Below are 21,730 nucleotides of genomic sequence, written 5' to 3' on the forward strand. Positions count from 1 at the left end.
CATGTGGTTGCTGCTACCTAGGGGTGCCTTCACTCTGAGGTCATTAATTAATCCTATCACATTCTACAGCCTTCGCCCTATCCCACACTAAATTTTGCACCTATCACTCTTGTGCTTGATGATCTATGTAGGGTGCTGGTCTCCTAATAGCCTGAAATTTAAAAATTCTTAAATTTTAAATTCTCTGCAGAATCTTGGATTCGGCCTATCTCTGTGACCTTTCTGAGCCCTACAACCCTCCAGCATTTCTGTGCTCCTCCAACTCTAATCTTTTGAGTATCTCCCACTTCCATTTGTGGCCATGGCCATCAAGCTTCCAGGCTCCAAACTCCCAATTTTCTCCTTAATCCTCTCGTCCACTTCAGCTCTCTCTCTATTTCTTTAAGATCCTCCATAAAACAGTCAGCTGGGCTTTAGGTGATTTCTCATTCTTTTGTTTGGTGTTGATTTCATTATATTTCTAAATGCGCCTTATGCTAAGGGGACAATTTGATTGCAAGTTGTTGTTGGTGTTTGCCTTAAATTGTCCTTTTTTTCCCTTTTTTCTTTAGAAGACTGTTTGGACCCGACATGTTCTGGCCATGGTGTGTGTGTACAGCGTGAATGTCACTGTGCTGCTGGCTGGGGAGGGCTCAAGTGTGAAGTTCCAGCAGCTGTTTGCAATGAGCAATGCTCAGGCCATGGGACCCTATTGCCAGAAACAAATACCTGTAACTGTGACCACAACTGGACAGGGCCTGACTGCTCAACAGGTAATCACATGTATTGTCTGCCAATTTTAAACTGCCATTCACAGCCTGTTTTTCTCTACTGGTATGGGTACTATACAGAGCCAAACTTGTACATGCTTGGGGAGGGGAGGGGAGGGGATGGAAGAGGGGAGATGGGGGGGGAGGGGGTTGTTGCAGATGGTGGTTGCAAGTTGGAACCAGACATTGGAGTTCTCGCCCACCACCTCAAGAGCCAGTAATAGCCCCAAGTTGCCTCTCCTGGGGAAGGTCAGAGGTAGACCTTCCCTGGGATCAAGGACTTCAGGAGCAGAAATCCAATCAGAAGCTGGAAGCTCCTTATTTCTGTAAATGCTACTAGGGAAGTGGTGGTGGCTTCTGACAAAGCATCCACCAGAAGCCCAGGATCAGTAGGGGAGCCAGGCCAAAGGGGACTGAGGACAGGATGGGGATCGCTGAGTGGAGGTCATGGGAGAAGGGGACAGGGGGTCAGAAGCAAAGGCAAAGACTAGCTCTAAGCGCTCCTCCATTTCTGATGCTGGGTCACTCAATCAAGCAAAATGCCTGATAAGGAGGGACCCTCTCCCCTGCCCCCAGGAGGCACTAGCAAACACACCAGCGTTTGCTGGGCAGCCTTCAGGAGGCGCAGGAAAGCTATGCACCTCTCGTTTAATCCCTGAGCCACTACTAAATTGCAGCAGACTCAGAGATAATACATGTCAAACGGCTCATTAATAAGCCTAATTAATATGTCACCCCCAGCAGTGTTTAATCTCATGTCAGCCACTTCTGCCCTTCACCTTAATGAGGGGAGGCTTTGCCGCAGCCAGGAGACTGATGTGGGGCCTCTCCCGCAATTAAGTGGAACCGGTCACCATGGTTCCTGCTGCAACGGCCTGCATTAAATCCAGCCCTATGTCCTAAATTTGCTGTAGGACTATTTTCTCTGTATATTTCTAACAAAATATACAAAAGGCCAAAGCTATTATGCATTACCTTCATTTTATTCTTGTGTTACATGCTGCACTGTATTTAGACAATGCTGTACAATTATATATGTGCGCAAAGTCCTGCGATAGTTAAAAAATAGAAAGTAAGAAGAAGAGTCAGGTGCAACTTTTTCATCCAGCATGACCCAAGTTACCAAGAAAGCCTGTCAAAGTGGAAAGTATTTTTTTTTTAATTTTTCCATTGGCATTGCTGGCAAGGCAAGCATTTGATGTTTATCCGTAATTGCCCTTGAGAAGATGGTAATTGTGATGCCATTGACTGTAATGGGGAGATGGTTACATTCTCCCTTGTTGGAGATGGTCATTCCCTGGCACTGTGTAGCTTGTATGTCACTTGTCACTTATCAGCCCAAGCCTGAATGTTGCCCGGGTCTCGCTGCGTATGGACACAGACTGCTTCAGTATCTGAGGAGTTGCAAATTGTACACTGTGCAATCGTTAGCGAACATCCCCGTTCTGACCCCATGATGGAGGGAAAGCCATTGATGAAGCAGCTGAAGATGGTTGCATCTGGGACACTACCCCAAAGAACCCCCACAGCGATGTCACAGGACTGAGATGATTGGGCTCCAACAACCACAACCATCTTCCTTTGTGCTAGGTATGACTCCAAGCAGTAGAGAGTTTCCCCCCTGATTCCCATTGACTCCAGTTTTGTTAGGGCTCCTTGATGCCACTAACATACAAATATCAAAGAACAATTTGGTGCATTTCTAGAGAGAAAGGACTTAGGAAGAAGTAAGAATGTTCTATGAAAATGAGAGGAGCTTCTGGGATATAATGGCCTTTTTCCATAAATGTTCTTATGCTCTATTCTCTCAATATAACATTTCTAAATGCAGACCTAGATTAAATTGAAGTGATGAGTTCCCACAGATAGCTAAATACATGGTAAGGCACAAGCAAATGCCACTGAAATACGTAACTGAATCATACCCTTTATTTTCATTGCAATGGAATCTAATCTGCTCAATTATCAAGGCTATATCATGATTACAGATACTTGAAGTTACAGTGTAACCTTTGTTTAAAGATAGTAAGCTGAAGAGGAAGATGAAGAAAATAGGTTGAATCTGACAGTTATATTGTAAAAAGCTGCTGATTACACACTTGTTAATTTGACGACCTGTGAAAAAAAACATGTGCATGGGGTGTCTTTAACTGTCTGTCAGTTCAAGGAGCTGGATTCATCGACAATATGAAAGTCATCTTTCAAATTCTGCTTTTCATAAGTGGAATGACTTTGGGCACTCTTTCACCCCAGTTCCTAGTGGTTGTAAGCCCATTACATATTATTCAATATTAATTGGCAACTTCAATCAAGTATGCTGTTGGTGCAGTTTTCATATGAGTAAAGGTCATTTCATCATTTCACATAAAGGAATTGCATAGAATAAATAGAAACTGATTGCTTTCAATGGTTAAATCTGGAATGAGGGGAGGCACAGAGACAGATACATGGTTCAGAACAGAAAGCACCAAGGGGAAATTTTTTTATGTGCTAAAGTTATGAGGCTGTTACATGCAGTACTCGAGTTGATGATTGAAGCAGAGACCATACCAACCTTTAAGGATAAATTAGGTAGGAAATTGAAGGAAAGGTGAACAAATGGGTATGGGAATAGGGCACACTCATGGGTTTGGACTACTCTTCCTTTGGATGGTAAATACCAACACAGGGTGATTGAATCATACGGCGCCTGATATCTTTAAAATATACCTGTGGAAGGTAGATAGATTCTTGTTAGGCAAGGGAATCAAAGGTTATTGGAGATAGATGGGAATGTGGAATTTGAAACACAGGCAGATCAGCCATGATGTTATTGAATGACAGAGCAGGCTTAATGGGTCAAATGGTCTACTCCTGTTCCTATTTCTTATGTTCTTATGGAAAGTGTCTGGTCTGTTAAAAATGAATCCATTTTACTTTGTTGCACAGTACTAAAAAGCAATAATGTTAAAATCAGTTTATTGGATCCTTCAATCAAAATGACTATTTTCAAAGATTACCCATTTCTTAAATTGCTTAAATTGCTTAAATTCTTCAGGAATTTCATAAAAGAGAAAGATAGTTATATGACCAGTAGATTTGTATGTGTGATCAGCAATCAGATGGTGAGAGTTATTGAACCCTATTTCCAGTCTAACTTGGAGTATATACCAGTACTTCCCAAATGCTTTATACCTTGGAAGTTAGTGTTGCCAATAAACAAAGAGAAAATTTATGCTTATACAAATTCCCATGTGTTATTTTAGTGGACCTTTCTTAAGTCAACATTTTAAAGGCTGCATTAAAACATTACACAGAGGGATATTATCTGAATATGTTAACTCATTTCTTCTGTCGTTAACAGCAGTAATCTCTGTACTTATGTTCTTAGCATTCTGCAAATGTAGAGTAAAACCAACGTGACTTATTCACAAGAGATGTGACTCCAATAATTGCTAAGAGTATTGGTCACTTGTATTCTCCTGTTAAGTTGTTCCTCCTACTAATATGGATAATGCAGAGTAATTTGTAATTACCGCGTGTGTTGGATTACAGCCAATAGCAACATACAGTGGTAAATATTTGGTAACATAACCCCAAACAGAATGAATCAAGCATGAAGTGTAATATAGTAACACTAATGGGAATCCACAAACAGCCTACAAGGAGAATTAATGAGCATCTAGTACTGTAGCACCAGTGCTGGAACCAATTTTTAAAATTTCAATCTATTTTGGGGATTATCTTCTCTATTGAAAACCTACGCTTTTTCAACTGAAGTAAATGGGAAAAAAAGTCAAGTGAGATGTAAAACATTTGCATTCCCATGTTTTTCATTGGGCAACAAAAGTTAAATTTAGTTCCCAAGGAGCGTTGGTTGTACAGTAGTTTTGAGAATATATTTATTTAATTCAATAATTTTAGTTCAAATTTAGCCATCTGCTCAAATCTCAATGAAACAAGTTTGGCATTTTCTGAACCCAGTTCCTTGACTTGGATTTGGAATCAATTCAGGACTGACACAGAGCTGTAAGGATAGATTGAGGGAAATGGAAATGTTGAAATATTGTCTTTTTAGAGGAGAGGTTAAGGGGTATTGCGGATGCAAAGTAAAGTGAGATCTTTGACATACCTGTCTCTTGTTACATCTGACCTCCAAAATATTGTACTGCATAGAAATTCTTCTTTGGCAAAGCACCATTGTCGCTGCAACTTGTAAATGCTAAAGATAGCTATATTTCAAGAATAAATGTAACACAAAATGCCAATGAAATGGCCATCATTGTTACAAGGTTTTCCCCCTTCCCAGTTGCATGAGTTCAAGTGATGGAATAACTTACCATCCAGTAACTTAACAATTTCACTGCTGATGTGAATAAGTAAAGGGAGCCTCACTCTTAATTGCTCTCTTAAAATTGAGTTACAAACAATTATGATTGATATTGTAACTTCCTGTCTATTTTGTTGATTTTATGAATATATTTGCTGAATGGTAAAAAGGCATACTGCAGCAGAATAGTTTAGATACTGGTCCTTCGCCACTGGGACTTGGGACTGGGACTTGGATTCAAATCCATCCAGCCCTTTGGGATTAATGTCCCTCCTGGCCAAAAAAGATTCCATTGAAAAATCAATCTAAACTGCCATTAATACAGCAATAATTGGAATTAAATGAGTTCTAAATACCCGCTTGGTTCAGTTGGGGCAGTAAGGACTTTGAAATTTGAGCTCTTTAACTAGTTGATCTTCTAAGGGACAGTTGCACTACCAAAGGCACTATCCTTCACATGGATCCATCATGCCATTCTCGGGCAGATTCAGATTAGGGATGGCTTAGGACAATGGGAATTAATTGGCAGGAAGATAGGAGTAGGAGGGGGAGTAAAGAAGGGAAAGGACCAAATGCTGATATATGAAATTTAAAATGTCCAGAAACAACAAAGTGTTGAATTTGTATCACCTCTGCCATTCATTGCCAAAACATTAAAGTGTTATTACCATAACCATCTCAGTTCCAGGACATCACTGTAGGCATTCCTCAGGGTGGTGCCCTAGGCCCAAACATGTTCAGCTGCTTCATCAATGACCTTCCTTCCATCATAAAGTCAGAAGTGGGGATGTTCGCTGATGATTGCACAATGTTCAACACTATTCGCAACTCCTCAGATACTGAAACAGTCCATATCCAAATGCAGCAAGACCTGGACAATATCCAGACTTGTGCTGACAAGTGGCAAGTAACATTCGCACCACACAACTGTTAGGCAATGACCATTTTCAATAAGAGAGAATCTAACCATTGGCCCCTTAACATTCAATGGTATTACCATTGCTGAATCCCCCACTATCAACATTCTGGGGGTCACCATTGACCAGAAACTGAACTGGACTAGGCATTTAGAGACTATGGCTACAAGAGCAGTCAGAGGCTTGGAATCCTGTGGTAAGTAACTCACCTCCTGACTCCCCAAAGCCTGTCCACCATTGACAAGGCACAAATCAGGAATGTGAGGGAATATTCTCCATTTGCCTGGATGAGTGCAGCTCCAGCAACACTCGAAAAGCTTGACACCATTCATGACAAAGCAGCCCGCTTGATTGGCACCACTTCCATAAACAATCACTCCCTCCACCACCAACAAAAAGTGGCAGCAGTGTGTACCATCTACAACATGCACTTCAGACCCTTCCAAACCCATCACTGCTAAAATCTAGAAGGACAATAAGCATATACAGTTCAGTTTCAGGTCAATGTTAACCCCCAGGATGTTGATAGTGGGGGATTCAGCAATAGTAATGCCATTGAATGTTAAGGGGCAATGATTAGATTCTGTCTTGTTGAAAATGGTCATGACACAGCAGTTGGTAAAGGCTGTTATTTAAAATTCCAGAGGGAAACTGTAAACAACTGCCCTAACCCATATTTCAATTGGTATGTTTTGAGTTGCAGCTCTAAATTCAGGAATAAGACCACCTGTTCCCGAGAGATTTTTATATTAAACTAAATAATACCTTCATTAATTTACAACAAATTAAACATATACACATGACTACAAAATACTACTATCATAAATTTTAACAAATTCCCAAATTAATCTCCACTAAGGCAACAACAACCAATAGACTTAAACAAATACCTGGCAAAGCATTTTCACCTTACAAATTCAAAATGATCTTCCTTTCAATTTGGTTCCTTTGCACACAGGCTTATAGCTGCTTTGATGTTACATGCCTCTGCTCTGCACACACAAACTCCCCTCAGGTTAAACCCAGCACTTCTCTTTGAATGTAAATTTTCATTGTATCACCTGGCCCTTTGAACTCCACCTCTTCTAACAATAAAACCCCTTTCACAGTCCCAATTTTATTAGTAATATCAACATATTGCTTGGTATCTCCTAGCTAGGCGCAGGATTTCACTCCCACTCTTAAATGCTCTATTCAACAAAATGTAAATATACCTCTACCTCTGTTTACATCTCAAAACTACGATACATCAAAGCACCCAGACTAGTTGGCTTTAATCCAACTAACACACACATAGACACACCCACAGACTAAACCTCTATTTAAAAAATAATAATTTCCAATAACATTATATACATTAATAGCTTCATGACACAAGGGCAGCAGACACATGGGAGCACCACCACCTGGAAGTTCCCCTTCAAGTCACTCACCACCTTGAAATATATCGCCATTCCTTCACTGTCGCTGGGTCAAAATCCTGGAACTTCCTCCCTAACAGTACTGTGGGTGTACCTACACCACATGAACTGCAGTGGTTCAAGAAGGCAGCTCACCACCAACTTCTCAAGGGCAATTAGGGGTGGGCAATAAATGCTGGCCCAGCCAGTGATGCCCACATCCCATGAATGAATAAAGAAAAAGAACGTCTATCAGTCTCAGCCCAGCTTTTATGCCAAACATGAAGGAGAATAAAATCTCTGTTTCAGCTTATTTTCAAGAATTTAATTGATTATAACATTACTAAACTGTGTAACAGTGACCCACTCACAAAACTTTGCCATTTTCTGTTCCCAACAGTAAAGCACAGAACTAATCTTACTAATGATCCAATTTTCTAAGGATTAATGATTCATGACTAAAACATGCATTTTGAGGGAGAAAAATCTATGCCGTATATCTAAGTAAACAAATTATTATGACCATGAGGCATAAATTATAAGTGTGCTACAAATTAAAGCCAACAGTTTAATAATGAATTTGGTGGAAAAGAAAGACAAACTGTTTAGCACTTTTCAGTCTGCTTGCTTCACATGTACCATTCGAAAATCACCAAGAACTCTCAGATTCTGCCATCAAACACTGTGCCTCAATATTTCTCTTGGTGACCAGGCACAATGGAGAAGAAAAGGGGATAATGGGGGTGATCTTCAATTGCATTGCTAAAGGTATGGCTGCCAGTTGAAAACTGGAAAAATTGGGAAAAAAAAACTTGCCAGCCCACTGGCCACTCAAGATTCCCCAAAGTGATTTTCAGGCATTCCTGTGCCCAAAACTAGCAGAAGCCTAATTGTTCATGCAAATCATGGTTCTATGCCATTTGTCAGACCCCGTTTTTAGCAGTAGTGAATGGGACATGCTCTGACCTCTACTGCTAACCAAGTGGTCTTAAAGGGACCACTGCTGGCCACTCAAAACAGTTAAGTTCCAGATATAAAGGAAATTTTGAGGGGTCAAAAGGAGCATTAATGTTTCTCCTTATTAAAAATTGACCCATGTGATGCCTGCTGTGTGCCCCTTCCTCAGATTGCCTCATCTCTCCTTTTCACCTACTTGCATCTGCTAAGCTCTACACTTGAGGTTAAGGAGGCCTGCCCCTCGCTAATCTACAGGCCACAATCGAACTGCGCCAATGATATGGAAGTGAGGGCTAATCAAGAAAATTGGACGAAAGATCAAAATTGCCCCCAACACGTCAGATCTTTACTCTTTTTCTTGGATTTCCAATAAAGTGGGGGGTGCGAGCCAGTCCATGCAACAGGTGCAGGACAAAGGTAGCAATGGAGGTGAGGCAAGTTCAATTTCCTGGACCTCCTGCCTCAGGCTCCTTCATCTGTGCCAAAAATGCATAATTCCTTCACTTTGTCTCCTTGTTGTTTTGCCTGATTGCACAAGTTGTTGTTGATACCATCAAGAATCACTACTAAAACAAAAATATTCACAAAATCCAAAAGCAACCAAAGAAGAAAGAACTCAACAGCCCAACACCTTGGCTTTGAATCAGTCAGAAAAAAAAAATCAATACATAACTTCAACCCAAAAGGTGTAGAGTGATTGAAACTAAAGCTCTTAAATGGCTTTCTATCAGCACAGATTTGTGGGATGAGTGGAAAATGATGATCACCTGATTCAAGCAAGAAGTGTATTTGATTAGGTTTCCCAGTCCTTGCCACAGTCAGGTCATCATTTGAAAATGAAATCATTAGCACCTAATCTTTCTGCTTTTTTTTTTGCTGCCGTCATGGCAAATTTAAATATGCACAGAGTGTCGCTCAGAGGACATTGGGAGCATTTTTTTTAAACTGAGGAATCAAAGTAAAGAGCCATGGCTGATAGCACAGTATACCACCAAAGCTGATAAAAAGTAAGAGCGTAATTAATCTGAAAGCAGGGATTGGGTGACTGCAACCTTGGATTTTAATAGCTTGAAGATTGTACCAGATGTACCCGATAGGGAATGTGAGGAATTTCCCAGTTTATACATGCTGGGAAAGTTGGAGCAAGAGACAATGTACAATGAGCCTCCCTCTCACCAAAATGAAGGTCCAGGGACGAAGATATATGCATGCATCTGTGTCAAATGAGCAGCGAGGGAATCAAGAAAAGAAAGAACCAGAAGAAATGTTGAAATGGAGACAGGTTGGAAGGTGGCAAGGGATTGCATAATAGAAGATACGCGTATACCCTAATCTGGAGAAGTGTGAAGTGTTTTTTTTTTAAGTAAAGCTCCCTCTGATATGAGAGCAATATTTATGTCTTTGGTGGACATGGGCTTTATTTATGGTTCTTGAATACAATTTCAGAAGATTCCTAGTTTTTTGCCTTTATTTGTTTTTGATGTTTGGCATTTCCCATGGATTTGCATTTTCTTTCTATGTTGCAGTAGTCTATGCATACTATTTTCAAACATTTTTTAAATTTATTCTTCTACAGGATGTTGGTATTGCTGGCTGGGCCAGCAATTTTTTGCCCATCCCTAATTACCCTTGAGAAAGTGGTGTTGATCCACCTTCTTGAGCCACTGCAGTACATGTGGGGTAGGTACACCCGCAGCACTATTAGGAAGGGAGTTCCAGGATTTTGACCGAGCGACAGTGAAGAAATGACTATGCTGCTCCAAGTCAGGATGGTTTGTGGTTTGGAGGGGAACTTGCAGGTGGTGGTGTTCCCATACATCTGCTGTCCTTGTCCTTCTAGTTGATAGAATTTGCGGGTTTGGAAGGTGCTGTCAAAGGATCCTTGGTGAGTTGCTGCAGTGCAGCTCATAGATGGTACACACTGTTGCCACTGTGAGTTGGTGGGAGAGGGAGTGAATCCTGGTGGATGAGGTGCCAATCAAGTGGGCTGCTTTATCCTGGATGGTGTCAAACTTCTTGTGTGTTGTTGGAGTTGCACTCCTCCACGCAAGTAGAGAGTATTCCATCATACTCCTGACTTGTGCCTCGTAGATGACAAACAGAATTTGAGGAGTCAGGAGGTGAGTTACTCACTGCAGAAATCCAAGCTTCTGACCTGCTTTTGTAGCCACAGTATTTTTATGGCTAGTCCAGTTCAGTTTTAGATCAATGGTAACCCCCCAGGATGTTGATAGTAGAGAATACAGCGATGGTAATGTCATTGCATGTCAGGGGAGATAGTTAGATTCCCTCTTGTTGGATATGGTCATTGCCTGGCATTTTTGTGGCACAAATGTTACTTGTCACCCCAAGCCTGAACTTTGGTGTCATACTATGCTATCAGCCATGGCCCTTTACTTTGATTTCTCAGCTTAAAAAAAACTCCCAATGTCCTCTGAGAGACACTGTGCAAATTTAAATTGGCTATGACAGCAGCAAAAAAAAAAAGCAGAAACCTAAACCTCTTGTTACATAAGGACACAGATTGCTTCGGTATCTGAAGAGTCGAGAATAGTGCTGAGCATTGTGAAATCATTACTGAACATCCCAACTTCTGACCTTATGATGGAGGAATGGTTATTGATGAAGGACCTGATGATGGTTGGAGCTAGGACACTAAGGAACTCCTGCAGCGTTCACCTGGGATTGAGATGACTGACCTCCAACAACCACAACCATCTTCATTTGTGCTAGCTAAGACTCCAACCAGCGGAGAGTTTTTCCCCGGATTCCCATTGACTCCAGTTTTGCTAGGGCTGCTTGATGTCACACTCAGTCAAATGCTGTCCTGATGTCCTGGGCAGTCACACTCACCTCACCTCTTGAGATGAGCTCTTTTGTCCATGTTTGGACCAAGGCTGTAATGAGGTCAGGAGCTGAGTGACCCTGGCGGAACCCAATCTCTGACCCCGTCACCACCTCCCCCAACCTCCGAACCCCCCAACCCTGCCCTCCAATTTCCCCCCACCAACCCCCCCAATCCTATCTGCTTACCTTAAACACTTACCTTCTTCCTGGCCTGTCAATTTCACTGGCCCTTTAAACTTACCTGCTTTACAGTAGCTTATGCTCTAAAAAAGGGGGTGTGACCTCCTTGAATCTGCCAGAGTTGCAGTTCACTGGGGCCTGCGAGGAGTCTTTTGATACAGGCCCCAGGCAACTCCAGCGATCAGAAGGGTCAGCATAATTTTCAAGGGCAGGTAAGTATGTATTTATTTCTTCTAACTCCTGCGGGCCATATCTTTCCGACACTAGTTGGGACAGCTCTCCCAACTTTGTCATAAGCCTCAGGTTATTGAAGATGACTTTGAGGAACAACAGTGCTGGGTATGCCATTGACATTTCTGGTGCCTAGGTCAACACTGGGTGCCCCATCCAGTGTCATTCCTTTTCAACTTTTTTGAAATGTTTTAATACAGTTGAGTGGCTTGCTCAACTATTTCAGAGGGCTTTTGAGAGTCAACAACATTGCTGTGGGTCTGGAGTCACATGTAGGCCAGACCAGGTAAGGATGGCAGATTTCCTTCCCTAAAAGACATTGCATTATTTGGCAGTGGCTATTCACCTCATCAAAAATCAACTGCCCTCCAGTGTAAGTATTCAATACTGCCTCAATGGAAAACTCTTTAACCTCAGTCACCTGCAAGCCAAAATTGACCACCATGGACATACATGATCTACAGTTTGAGAATGACTGCAGTGTCATTGCCAACTCTGCACCAGATTTGCAAGCCACTTCGATCTCTTCAATTCTTTACACAAGAGACTCGCTCTGACTTGAATGTTGCAAAACAAAACTCATATATCAACCCACATCTAGTCAGCCAAGTATTCCATCTCCCATATACGTTGAGTGAGAGATTCTGGAATATGATGAACACATCCCATAACTTGGCAGCCACTCTCTCAAAAAGCCACCAATAACAAGGAGATCCAACACTAGGTCAGCTGCTCCAGCCCAGCCTTCCACAAGCTCTGGCAATTAATGTTTGACAACAAAGACCTCCGCAAGTTAACAAATGTCCTAGTGTACAGAGCAGTTATTGTCACCACACTCCTGTACTGCCGTGAGTCCTGGGATGTGGATCAGCGACACATAAGATCACTAGAGAAATTCCATTGCCAATGCCTCTGCCACATCCTCTGGATTCAATGGGAAGACCGTTGAACAAATGCTGGTGTCCTTCTTGAAGCAATCTTCACAAGCATTCAGACAAAACTCATGAAAAATCAATTATGGTGGACTGGAAACTGCGTCTGGATGGCCGAAAAGCATCTCCGCACCAGGTCCTGTTTCCTCAACTCACAAAAGGCTAGCGTTCCGGGGAGGACAAAGAAAACACCATAGAGACACACTAAAGTGCTCCTTGAAGCACAGCAGCATTGACATTAATGACTGGAAGGAGCTTGCTACCAATTGTTCCAAATGATGACAACTTCTCCATCCAGCTGCATTATGCTTTCAGTCGAAATGCCTTAAAATTGAGGCAGCAGAGAAAGAAAGAAACAGAAACAAATCTTGCATTTCAGATCCCAATACCCCATGGGAAGTATATCCCATGTGTCTAAAGATCTGTGGGTCGAGAATAGGCCTGTTCAATCACATGAAGACCCATGGCAGAAACTCGTGATCCTGAGTAGATGTCATTCTCAAATCGAGGAACAGCCAATGAGTTTGTGTGTGGGGGAAGGGAGTGGACAGAAGCAACTGCTAGTGACCTCTGGAGTTCCTTCATCTTACAAAGGGGAAATTGACCAGGATTTCCACTCCTATTCACATCCTAAGGCAGGATTTTCCATTTTGAGGTCAGGGTCCTGACATCAGGGTCAAATGCGGTTTTTGATTGGCCAAAGGGTGAGCTTGCCATCCAATTAAGGATGACGGTTGGGCACTTGAAGCAGAAGGGCCAATAGTAGGTCCTCCATCACTGAAGGAGTTGCAGCCTGCCTTTGCAGGCAAGGGTAAGAGAGGGCACTTCCACCTTGAGGTGCCCCCTATTACTTTTAAAAGCTTTGAAATAAAATATGGTCACAGCTGCTGGGCCACCATTGTATCGGTGCAGCTCTGGGCAGGTAGGAAAGCCTCAAAGTCTTCCCTGAACATTGCCGCTCACCCCTCTCCCCACACTGCAGCCTGCTGCTGTGAAGCTGCCTACAGGTAGCTGCCATGCTATCGAGACTGTAAAGTGTCCGCAAGCAGACCAGAAAGTTCTAGTTAGCCTCTGATTAATGGCCTTAATAGATGTGGTGGGTAGCTGCTCAGCTCCCAATATGGCCACTAGGAAAATGGCTCGGGGCAGGATGATGTCAGCAAACCCGCACACCAGCTGGCAGTGCTAAATTATTTGTCTGCCTGCCCCCATTCCCGCCCCCATATTGGGGTGAAAATTCTGCTGCTGATGTCCAGAGCTGAGACAGCACATGTGTATGCTGGGTGAGAACAGGAGTGGGTCAATCGTGAAATCTTTTGGCTGAATAGCCCACTCATGCTCACTGCCTAGACTCATGCATGCAGAATGGCAAGATTGTGCAGGGAGTGTTCAGTGTCAATGGATTCATAGCTACTGAGGAGTCAATACCCTGAAGGGAAGAGAGGGGAAGAGAAAATCTGGGGGTAAAATGAACAAAATGTAAATTATGTATAATAGTTGAAGATATCTGTAACAGAACTAGAAGCTCCGAGAGCATTGTGCATTGCTGACTCCAACTCTTAAATAATTGTAATGAATCAGACTGCATGTAGCCATTACTAGTTTTTGCCCATAAAATGATATTGATCACATTTTTGTTTCCCAAAATACTTCTTTGATGACTATGATCAATACAGCACATTCATTATGAATTGAATTTGAATCAGGAGAGCAAAGCTCATCGGTGCAAGATCTCAGCAGAATTAATTCTCTTTCCATATCTATATCCTCATCTCCATTACGTTATTCCTGATTTCCATGCTTTTTGAAATCAGACACCAAGTATTAACAATAGGAGAGAAATGAGAAGTGCTTTGCCATGGTTTCTGAGAAACAGTCAGACTGTAATTTGAAATGTCAGCGACATCTGTGTAATTTTAATACTGACTGCAAATGCTGCCAGTATTTAAAGCCTGATAACATTTTGTTATACTTAGCTCCACACAATCCTCACCCTGATCAAATTATAGTTAGTTTTAGATTCAAGATAATTTAGGGACTGAAGTATCTGCAGCTCCAATTTGTGGATATAATTTTCAGTATTGCATGTGATTCAATACTAATTTCTAAACTTTTCCAAATAGAGATATAGGAGAAACAAAAGAGAACTTGCATTTTCCATTTTTGATTTTCTCCCTCCTTTCCCAAAAACATTGACTCTTGCTGGACCATGATTGCTGCCCTTTATAATTCCATCCAAATGCCTTTCTACATTTTAAGATCCTGGATAGTGAATGTTAACAGATTGATGTAGGAAACCTTCACATCCCAATTTTAATCCTGTTTCCCACCAACATCCACGCAAGAGAATATTCCCATAGGACTTGCCAGAAGCCAGCCATGTGTGGGAACCCTGTTCAGATTTTTCCCCCCTCTGGCACAAGATGGTTTATTCTATGTATGCTAAACATTTCTTCATCTAGTTCCCAGGTGTATTTATTTATGAGGTGTGATATGGTACAAAATAATTCTGTGACCTTTCACAATCATAATTTGTTAACTCCTCCTAAGAGTCATTAACATTGATTTTTTTTTTGTATTATGTGAAAAAGATAAACCAAAGTACAGCATTGCCTTTGTACTCTGAAAATTAAGGCTGACATCTTACAATGAGAGGGGCCAGTTAGCTCAGTTGGTTAGATGTTAGCTTATGGTTCAGATTCATTGGTTTGATTTCCGTTCTGGCTGAGGTAGACCTCTGACCTGTCACCTCGGCCTGCCCTAGAGAGTGGAAGGCAATGGCAAACCCCCACTGACAAAAACTGCTAAGAAAATAACTCACAATGAAGCATCAAATAGATAATGAGAGCCAAGGACCCGCCTGCAGGCAGAGCACACATGATTGATTGATTGATCTTACAATGAAAGGGAATATTAGACCTACTATTAGGAACTTGATTGTCAAAACCCTCTTTTAAGGAGAGATTCTGACTACAATTCTCCTCGCAGCAAAGCATTTGTTAAAGTTCATGCCACCTACATATTTTTACTGTCTCAGGCACTTTTTATGTTAAATTGCAGCAACTAATCTTGTGGTATACATAAAAGTTTGTAGCATGACAAATTATTTGCAGCAACCATTAAACCTTATTTAAAAGGAAGGTCACTGAGCCTCCCTGATGGCTTAGTTGGTAAAGTAACTGCCTGACGTAATATTAAACGATACAGCAGGTCCCAGGTTCATTCTCTGATCCCTGATGAGTGAACTGCAATTAGTCTTAGTGCACTTCAGTGGAGGGGAGGGGGAGGTACGTGGAGGTGCAATGGAATTAGCCAGACTTTCCTGCTCCTGATTGTTCTCCTATGACTCTTTGCTGCAAGTGTGAAGGTTGAGACAGGATTAAACATGGCTATTATGGCCTTCATAGGAAATTAAGCTGTCGACGTTTTACCTCTGTAATTGTCGGTGAAGGTTAGTGAGGTTTTGGAGGGTGACCAGTGCTGGGTGAACCATATCCAGCAACAGTCAGCATTTTCAGGTGGGGGAAGCATGGAGAATGCTGGAGAGAAAAGGGGAAGCACACTATAAGAACCTCTTTTAATGACAGGGGTTCAGTTTTCAAATTGACATATTGGCTGCGAATATTGTGAAGTAGCAAAAAGAAATTTAAAAGGCAGGAGGTGGAGCGGGGTCAGGAAGAACAACAAACCATGGCCAATAAACTGATTGGATACTGCTGAAGTACTTTTGCCTAAGACAGGGAAGCTCCATTTGAATGAGCCTTACAGACGATCATGTGGCCAATTTAACATATTAGCATTTTGAGCTTGTGTGCAAGAATTATTTAAGACCCAAATCTAATGCAAATGACAGGAAATCTCCAAACTGTAATCCAAAGCCTAAACGGAACAATAGGTTGATCACTTCATAAAACAGGCTCTGCAACGAAAGCTTCATTTAAACCATTTTGTTAAAGACTCAGTGCAGTTCTTGCTTTATCTCTCGGAAATTCACCTTTACTGTACTATTTTGGTTTTGCTGGTCAAAGGAAGCCGAAGACATACTTGGAGCCTTTCTGACAGATATTTAATATTGCATTTCTTACATACAACTGTACAACCATATTCTGTTACTGAACACATTTAGGTGCAGTTATGGGTAACCAGTTGTATGTTCAGTAGGTTTCACAAAGACATTTTGAGTCTTGTATTGTTGAGCTTTAAGCATTTATTGATAACACATAACTACGTACATGAACTAACTCCATGCTTGCTTCAACGCAGGTCTCTGTCCAGTTCATAACTGTGGTAATCTGAGGTGCAGTGCACCTTTAGGAGACTGTGAGCAGATTGACCATGTCACTGTAAGACCCAATAGCTGTGTAGTTTGGGCTACCATGTTAATGTTAGTTTAGAGTAGGGTCTGGTTGGAGAAGCACACATCATGTTAGTGCTCTGTTGTTTGTGTAAATAAATAGCATATTGGTCTCTGATCTGCAGTATATTGTAACTGACTCACCCACCAACAGATAAGCGTGCAAGTGGTTCACAAGCAAAGCGACCCCAAAGTAAAACATAACGACTGGCGACGAGGCAAACCACAACCGGTCAACGACACCAAGGAAAGCCGCAAAAACTCAACTGAAGTGAATCGGCACTGCCTTGCAGGCCAATAGCAAATACATTACAATTGTAAGCCCTCACCATAATTGTCAAAACTATTGCCCTCCAGTATACCACAATTTGACCGTATCAAGCCATTTGATCAAACCACCAATGACTGGTCACATTTTATTGAACACCTTGTGTTTTTCTTTTTGGCCAACGACATATCAGGGGAGGAGAAGAGGCGGGCAATCCTCTTATCGAGATGTGGCAGTCATGAAATTTATATAATGGAGGAGCCAGAAGAAACAGAGTCGGATATTTACTCACTACACAATTTAAAAATGGGTAGCACAGCCAATTCACGTGACAGTAGAAGTCAACAGAACACCCATTCAGATGGTGACGGATACAGGCGCATCCACGACAGTCACAAGGGAACATACAGCCTAATTCATAGTCTTACAACACCCAACACTCCAGATTCCAAGAGCTTTGATGAGTTGGTGAATCTAGTGAAAGGCCAATTTCAGCCGAAACTTTCGGTAACAATGCAGCATTTTAAATTCAATTTGAGGTGTCGCGCCCCTGGAGAGACAGTTGTTTGCTATGTAGCAGCCTTAAAACAACTGACAGAGCACTATGAGTTCAGGACGTCGATTAATGAGGTGTTAAGAGACCGATTAGTGTGTGGGATTAAGGAAGATGCCATTCAAAAAAGGTGGTTGTCAGAAACAAATTTAGACTTCAGCAAGGCGCTGGAGTTGACAGTCGCAATGGAGAGCACAGTCAGGGATTCAGAAGAAATCAAGGGAGAACAAAATGGCGCTGTCCTTCACATCGGGAGGGAGGCACCAGCTAGAAATGACGCAGAAGCACAGGGCTCCGTGGACAGGCGGAAAGCAGCCCCCATTAACAGACCAGCAAAAAGCAATGGCTTAACAGATAAAAACCATATTCATAATAGCAGAATTGCAACCAGACAGCCTGCAAACAAATGACAATTTAAAAGAACTATATGTTTCTGCTGCCATCGCAATGGGCACTTTATGAGATATTGTGAAGAAAAGATTGAAGCCAAATTTCAAACAAAAAGGCAGAAGTCATGAAACTTATATAATGGAGCAGCCAGAAGAAACAGAGTCGGATATTTACTCACTACACAATTTAAAAATGGGTAGCACCGCCAATCCACATGGCAGTAGAAGTCAACAGAACACCTTTTCTACTGGAGGCGGATACAGCCGCATCCACGACAGTCATAGGGGAACACACGATTAAGTAACTGAATGGAGGAGGCCAGTCACTAAAGCTGGAAAACTCAGATGCCAGACTAAAGACATGTACTGACAAAAACATCCGAGTAAAGGGTATATAGGTTCCAGTACAATATGGAAGCCAGTCTGCTAACCTACTACTGATAATGGTAGCAGGAGAGATACAACTTCACTTGGTCAGAACTGGCTTAAGGAAATAAAGTTGGAGTGGACTGAGATTTTTCAACTCAGAATGAAAGATCTGCAAGAATTATTCCAGAAGTATGCCTCTTTGTTCAGGGAAGAGTTCGGGAAGATTCAGGGGCTGCAAACTAAAATCCACATGGATCCTGGAGCAGTCCCCAGATGTTTGAAGGTGAGGCCAGTGCCCTATGCATTATGCGAATAAGTTGATATTGAATTAGACAGGCTGGAAAGGTTGGGAGTCTTACAGCCTGTACAATTTTCCAAATGGGCAGCGCACATAGTTCCAGTACTAAAGCCTGATCAGAGTGTGCAAATATGTGGGGACTACAAGTTGACCGTTAACAAAGTGGCCAGACTTGATAGGCATCCTATACCAAAAATTGATGAATTGTACTCCAAGCTGGCAGGGGGAACCGCATATACAAAACTCAAAATGAGCCACACTTACCAGCAAGTCAAGCTAGAAAAAGCCTCTCAGGACTTTGTGACTATTAACACACATAGGGGGTTATACCAGTATGCCAGGTTACCCTTCAGAGTCTCATTGGCTTGTGCCAATTTCCAACGGACTGTGGAAAATTTACTTCAAAGTCTACCCCATTGTCCTGGTTTATCTCAATGATGTCCAAGTAACAGGACTAACTGATGAAGAACACCTGGCTAACTTGCAAGCGGTATTGAAATGTTTCTCACAAGCTGGAGTACGTTTGAAAAGGGAAAAATGTATCTTCCAAGCAAAATAAGTGATTTACCTGGGTCATAGGGTTGACTCGCAGGGCCTTCACCCAGTAGAAGACAAGGTGAGGGCTATTCGTGAGGTGCCAGCCCTGAAAAATGCCACCAAACTCAAGTCCTTCTTGGGAATGGTTAACTACTACAGTCATTTTCTTCCAAATTTGTCAACAATACTAGCACCATTATACGGGTCACTCAAGAAAAACCATAGGTGGACATGGCAAGCTCCATAACAACAGGCTTTTACGGCAGTAATGCAGTTACTACATTCATTGGCCCTATTGGTACATTTCGACCCAAAGAAAGTATTGGTTTTAACCTGCGATGCATCCCCTTATGGAATAGGGGCAGTACTATCCCACCAGATGGCAGATGGCTCCAAACGGCCCATTGGCTACGTCTCAAGAACACTCAGTATGGCAAAACGAAGAACTCACAAATAGAGAAAGACGGCTTTTCAATTGTATTTGGCTTTAAGAAATTATACCAATAAATCCATGGTCATCACTTCACCATCATATCTGATCACAAGCCACTACTAGGCTTGTTTGGGGAAGATAAGTGCAATATCCCCAATCGCCTCAGTATGCATCCAAAGGTGGGCACTGATTCTACTTTTATTCATCAGCCGGGAAGACAAATTGCCAATGCTGATGCGCTGAGCCAATTATCTCTGAAAGACAGCAATGTGAACGTCCCCATCCCTCAAGAACTTGTCTTGTTATTAACTTTTCTTGGTTCAGCACCAGTGAATGCCAAACAGGTCAGAGAATGGACAGATCACCATCCAGTTTTGTCTCACATCAGGGAACAAGTCTTGCACGGATAGTCTAACGAGCCAAAGTCGGACGAAGTGAAGCCCTATTTTAACAGGAGATACGAGTTCACCTGTCAGGATGGCATCTTACTGTGGATGGTGAGAGTCATTGTGCCTCCCAGAGGAAGACGACCATTATTAATAGAATTGCATAGCACTCACCCCGGCATTTTCAGGATGAAAATGTTGCCGCGCAGCTACTTATGGTGGCCAGGGATGGACCAGCATGTCTCAATCCTTCCTGAGGGAATGTTCACTCCGTTGATTCATGGTACAAACCTGTTTTATTTTCTTTTCCATGTGGTATCCATGATCTTTGTGGGAGTTGGAAGTGTCTCTCCCTGTTGTTTGGATGTTCCTCATCAGTGGGCTCACGTTGCAGTTTGGCTTTTAGAACATAGGAACATAGAAACTAGGGGCAGGAGTAGGCCATTCTGCCTGTTGAGTCAGCTTCTTCCATTCAAACAGATCATGGTTGATCATCTACCTCTTACGCCATTTTTCCCACTGTCCTCAGATCACATGATGTTATTATTATTGAGTGCTATCAATTCCTGTCTTGAACATACTCAATGACTGAGCTTCCATAGCCCTCTGGGGTTGAGAATTCCAAAGATTCACCACCCTCTGAGTAAAGAAATTCCTCATCTCAGTTTTAACTGACCTTCCCCTTATTCTGAGCCTATTTCTCCCTGGTTCTAGACTCACTAGCCAGGAGAAACATCCTGTTGCAGCACTGTGTTCTTCCATGTGCCACCATGCCTCACAGAGGTGTGATCTGGCAAGTTGACGTTAACTAGTTCCTTGCCTTGCAACAATATCATTGGCAATCAGATCTACTGAATTGAGTAAAATAATAACTTGTTCAAGCTTCTGTCTTTTTACCTAATCCTGAATCTGTCATGTACCTTGAGAGTCCTTTCTGCTAAAGTCCCCAGATTTGTGTTTGGTCTGGCCCTTGGATCAGTCCAAATTATTCTGGTAATGTTGATTTGTTGACCATGGTTGTTTTGAAGTTCAGGTGAGTACAACTTTAAATACTGTGCAGGCTTAAAGATGGCGCCATAGTAGCCATTTTTTCAAAGAGTTATCCCGCACTTGTCACATTTTGGTAGGCTCCTGGGGTGACAGCAGTCCTGCCCTCTGAGAAAATTGCTGTGCAAAACTAAAATCAATCAACTATTCTGAGCCTTCCTTGCAATATTTGAGGATTTTCGGCCATTTTATAATTGATTCCTGGCTTTGGCTTTTAAACTTTCTGTTTCTTTTCTCTTACAACAAGCTAGGCCCCCACATTGTATTGCGCTGACTGTGAACCTGGCTGGCCACAGTGATTTCGGAAAAAGGCTACTCGCTCTGACTTTTGTTTTTAATCAACAGTGATGCTTTCTTCACCCAGAGGGTGGTGAGCCTGTGGAATTCGTTACCACAGAAAGTAGTTGAGACCAAAACATTGTATGTTTTCAAGAAGGAGTTAGATACAGCTCTTCGGGCGAAAGGGATCAAAGGGTATGGGGAGAAAGCGGGAGCAAGCTATTGGTTTGGATGTTCAGCCATGATCATAATGAATGGCGGAGCAGGCTTGAAGAGCCGAATGGGGCTTACTCCT

The 21,730-nt window shown here is 42.2% G+C and overlaps 1 protein-coding gene across 1 annotated transcript in view; it reads left to right on the top strand.

Moving 5' to 3' along the window:
- tenm1 (teneurin transmembrane protein 1) overlaps nucleotides 1–21,730 on the top strand; it is an 873,954-nt gene that overhangs the window by 638,816 nt on the left and 213,408 nt on the right. Inside the window, exon 11 of the mRNA XM_041195427.1 lies at nucleotides 552–752. Coding sequence (XP_041051361.1) covers nucleotides 552–752 — 201 coding nt within the window. The remainder of the gene's footprint in view (nucleotides 1–551; nucleotides 753–21,730) is intronic.

This window comes from Carcharodon carcharias, chromosome 9, assembly GCF_017639515.1.
Source record: "Carcharodon carcharias isolate sCarCar2 chromosome 9, sCarCar2.pri, whole genome shotgun sequence".
NCBI lineage: Eukaryota > Metazoa > Chordata > Chondrichthyes > Lamniformes > Lamnidae > Carcharodon > Carcharodon carcharias.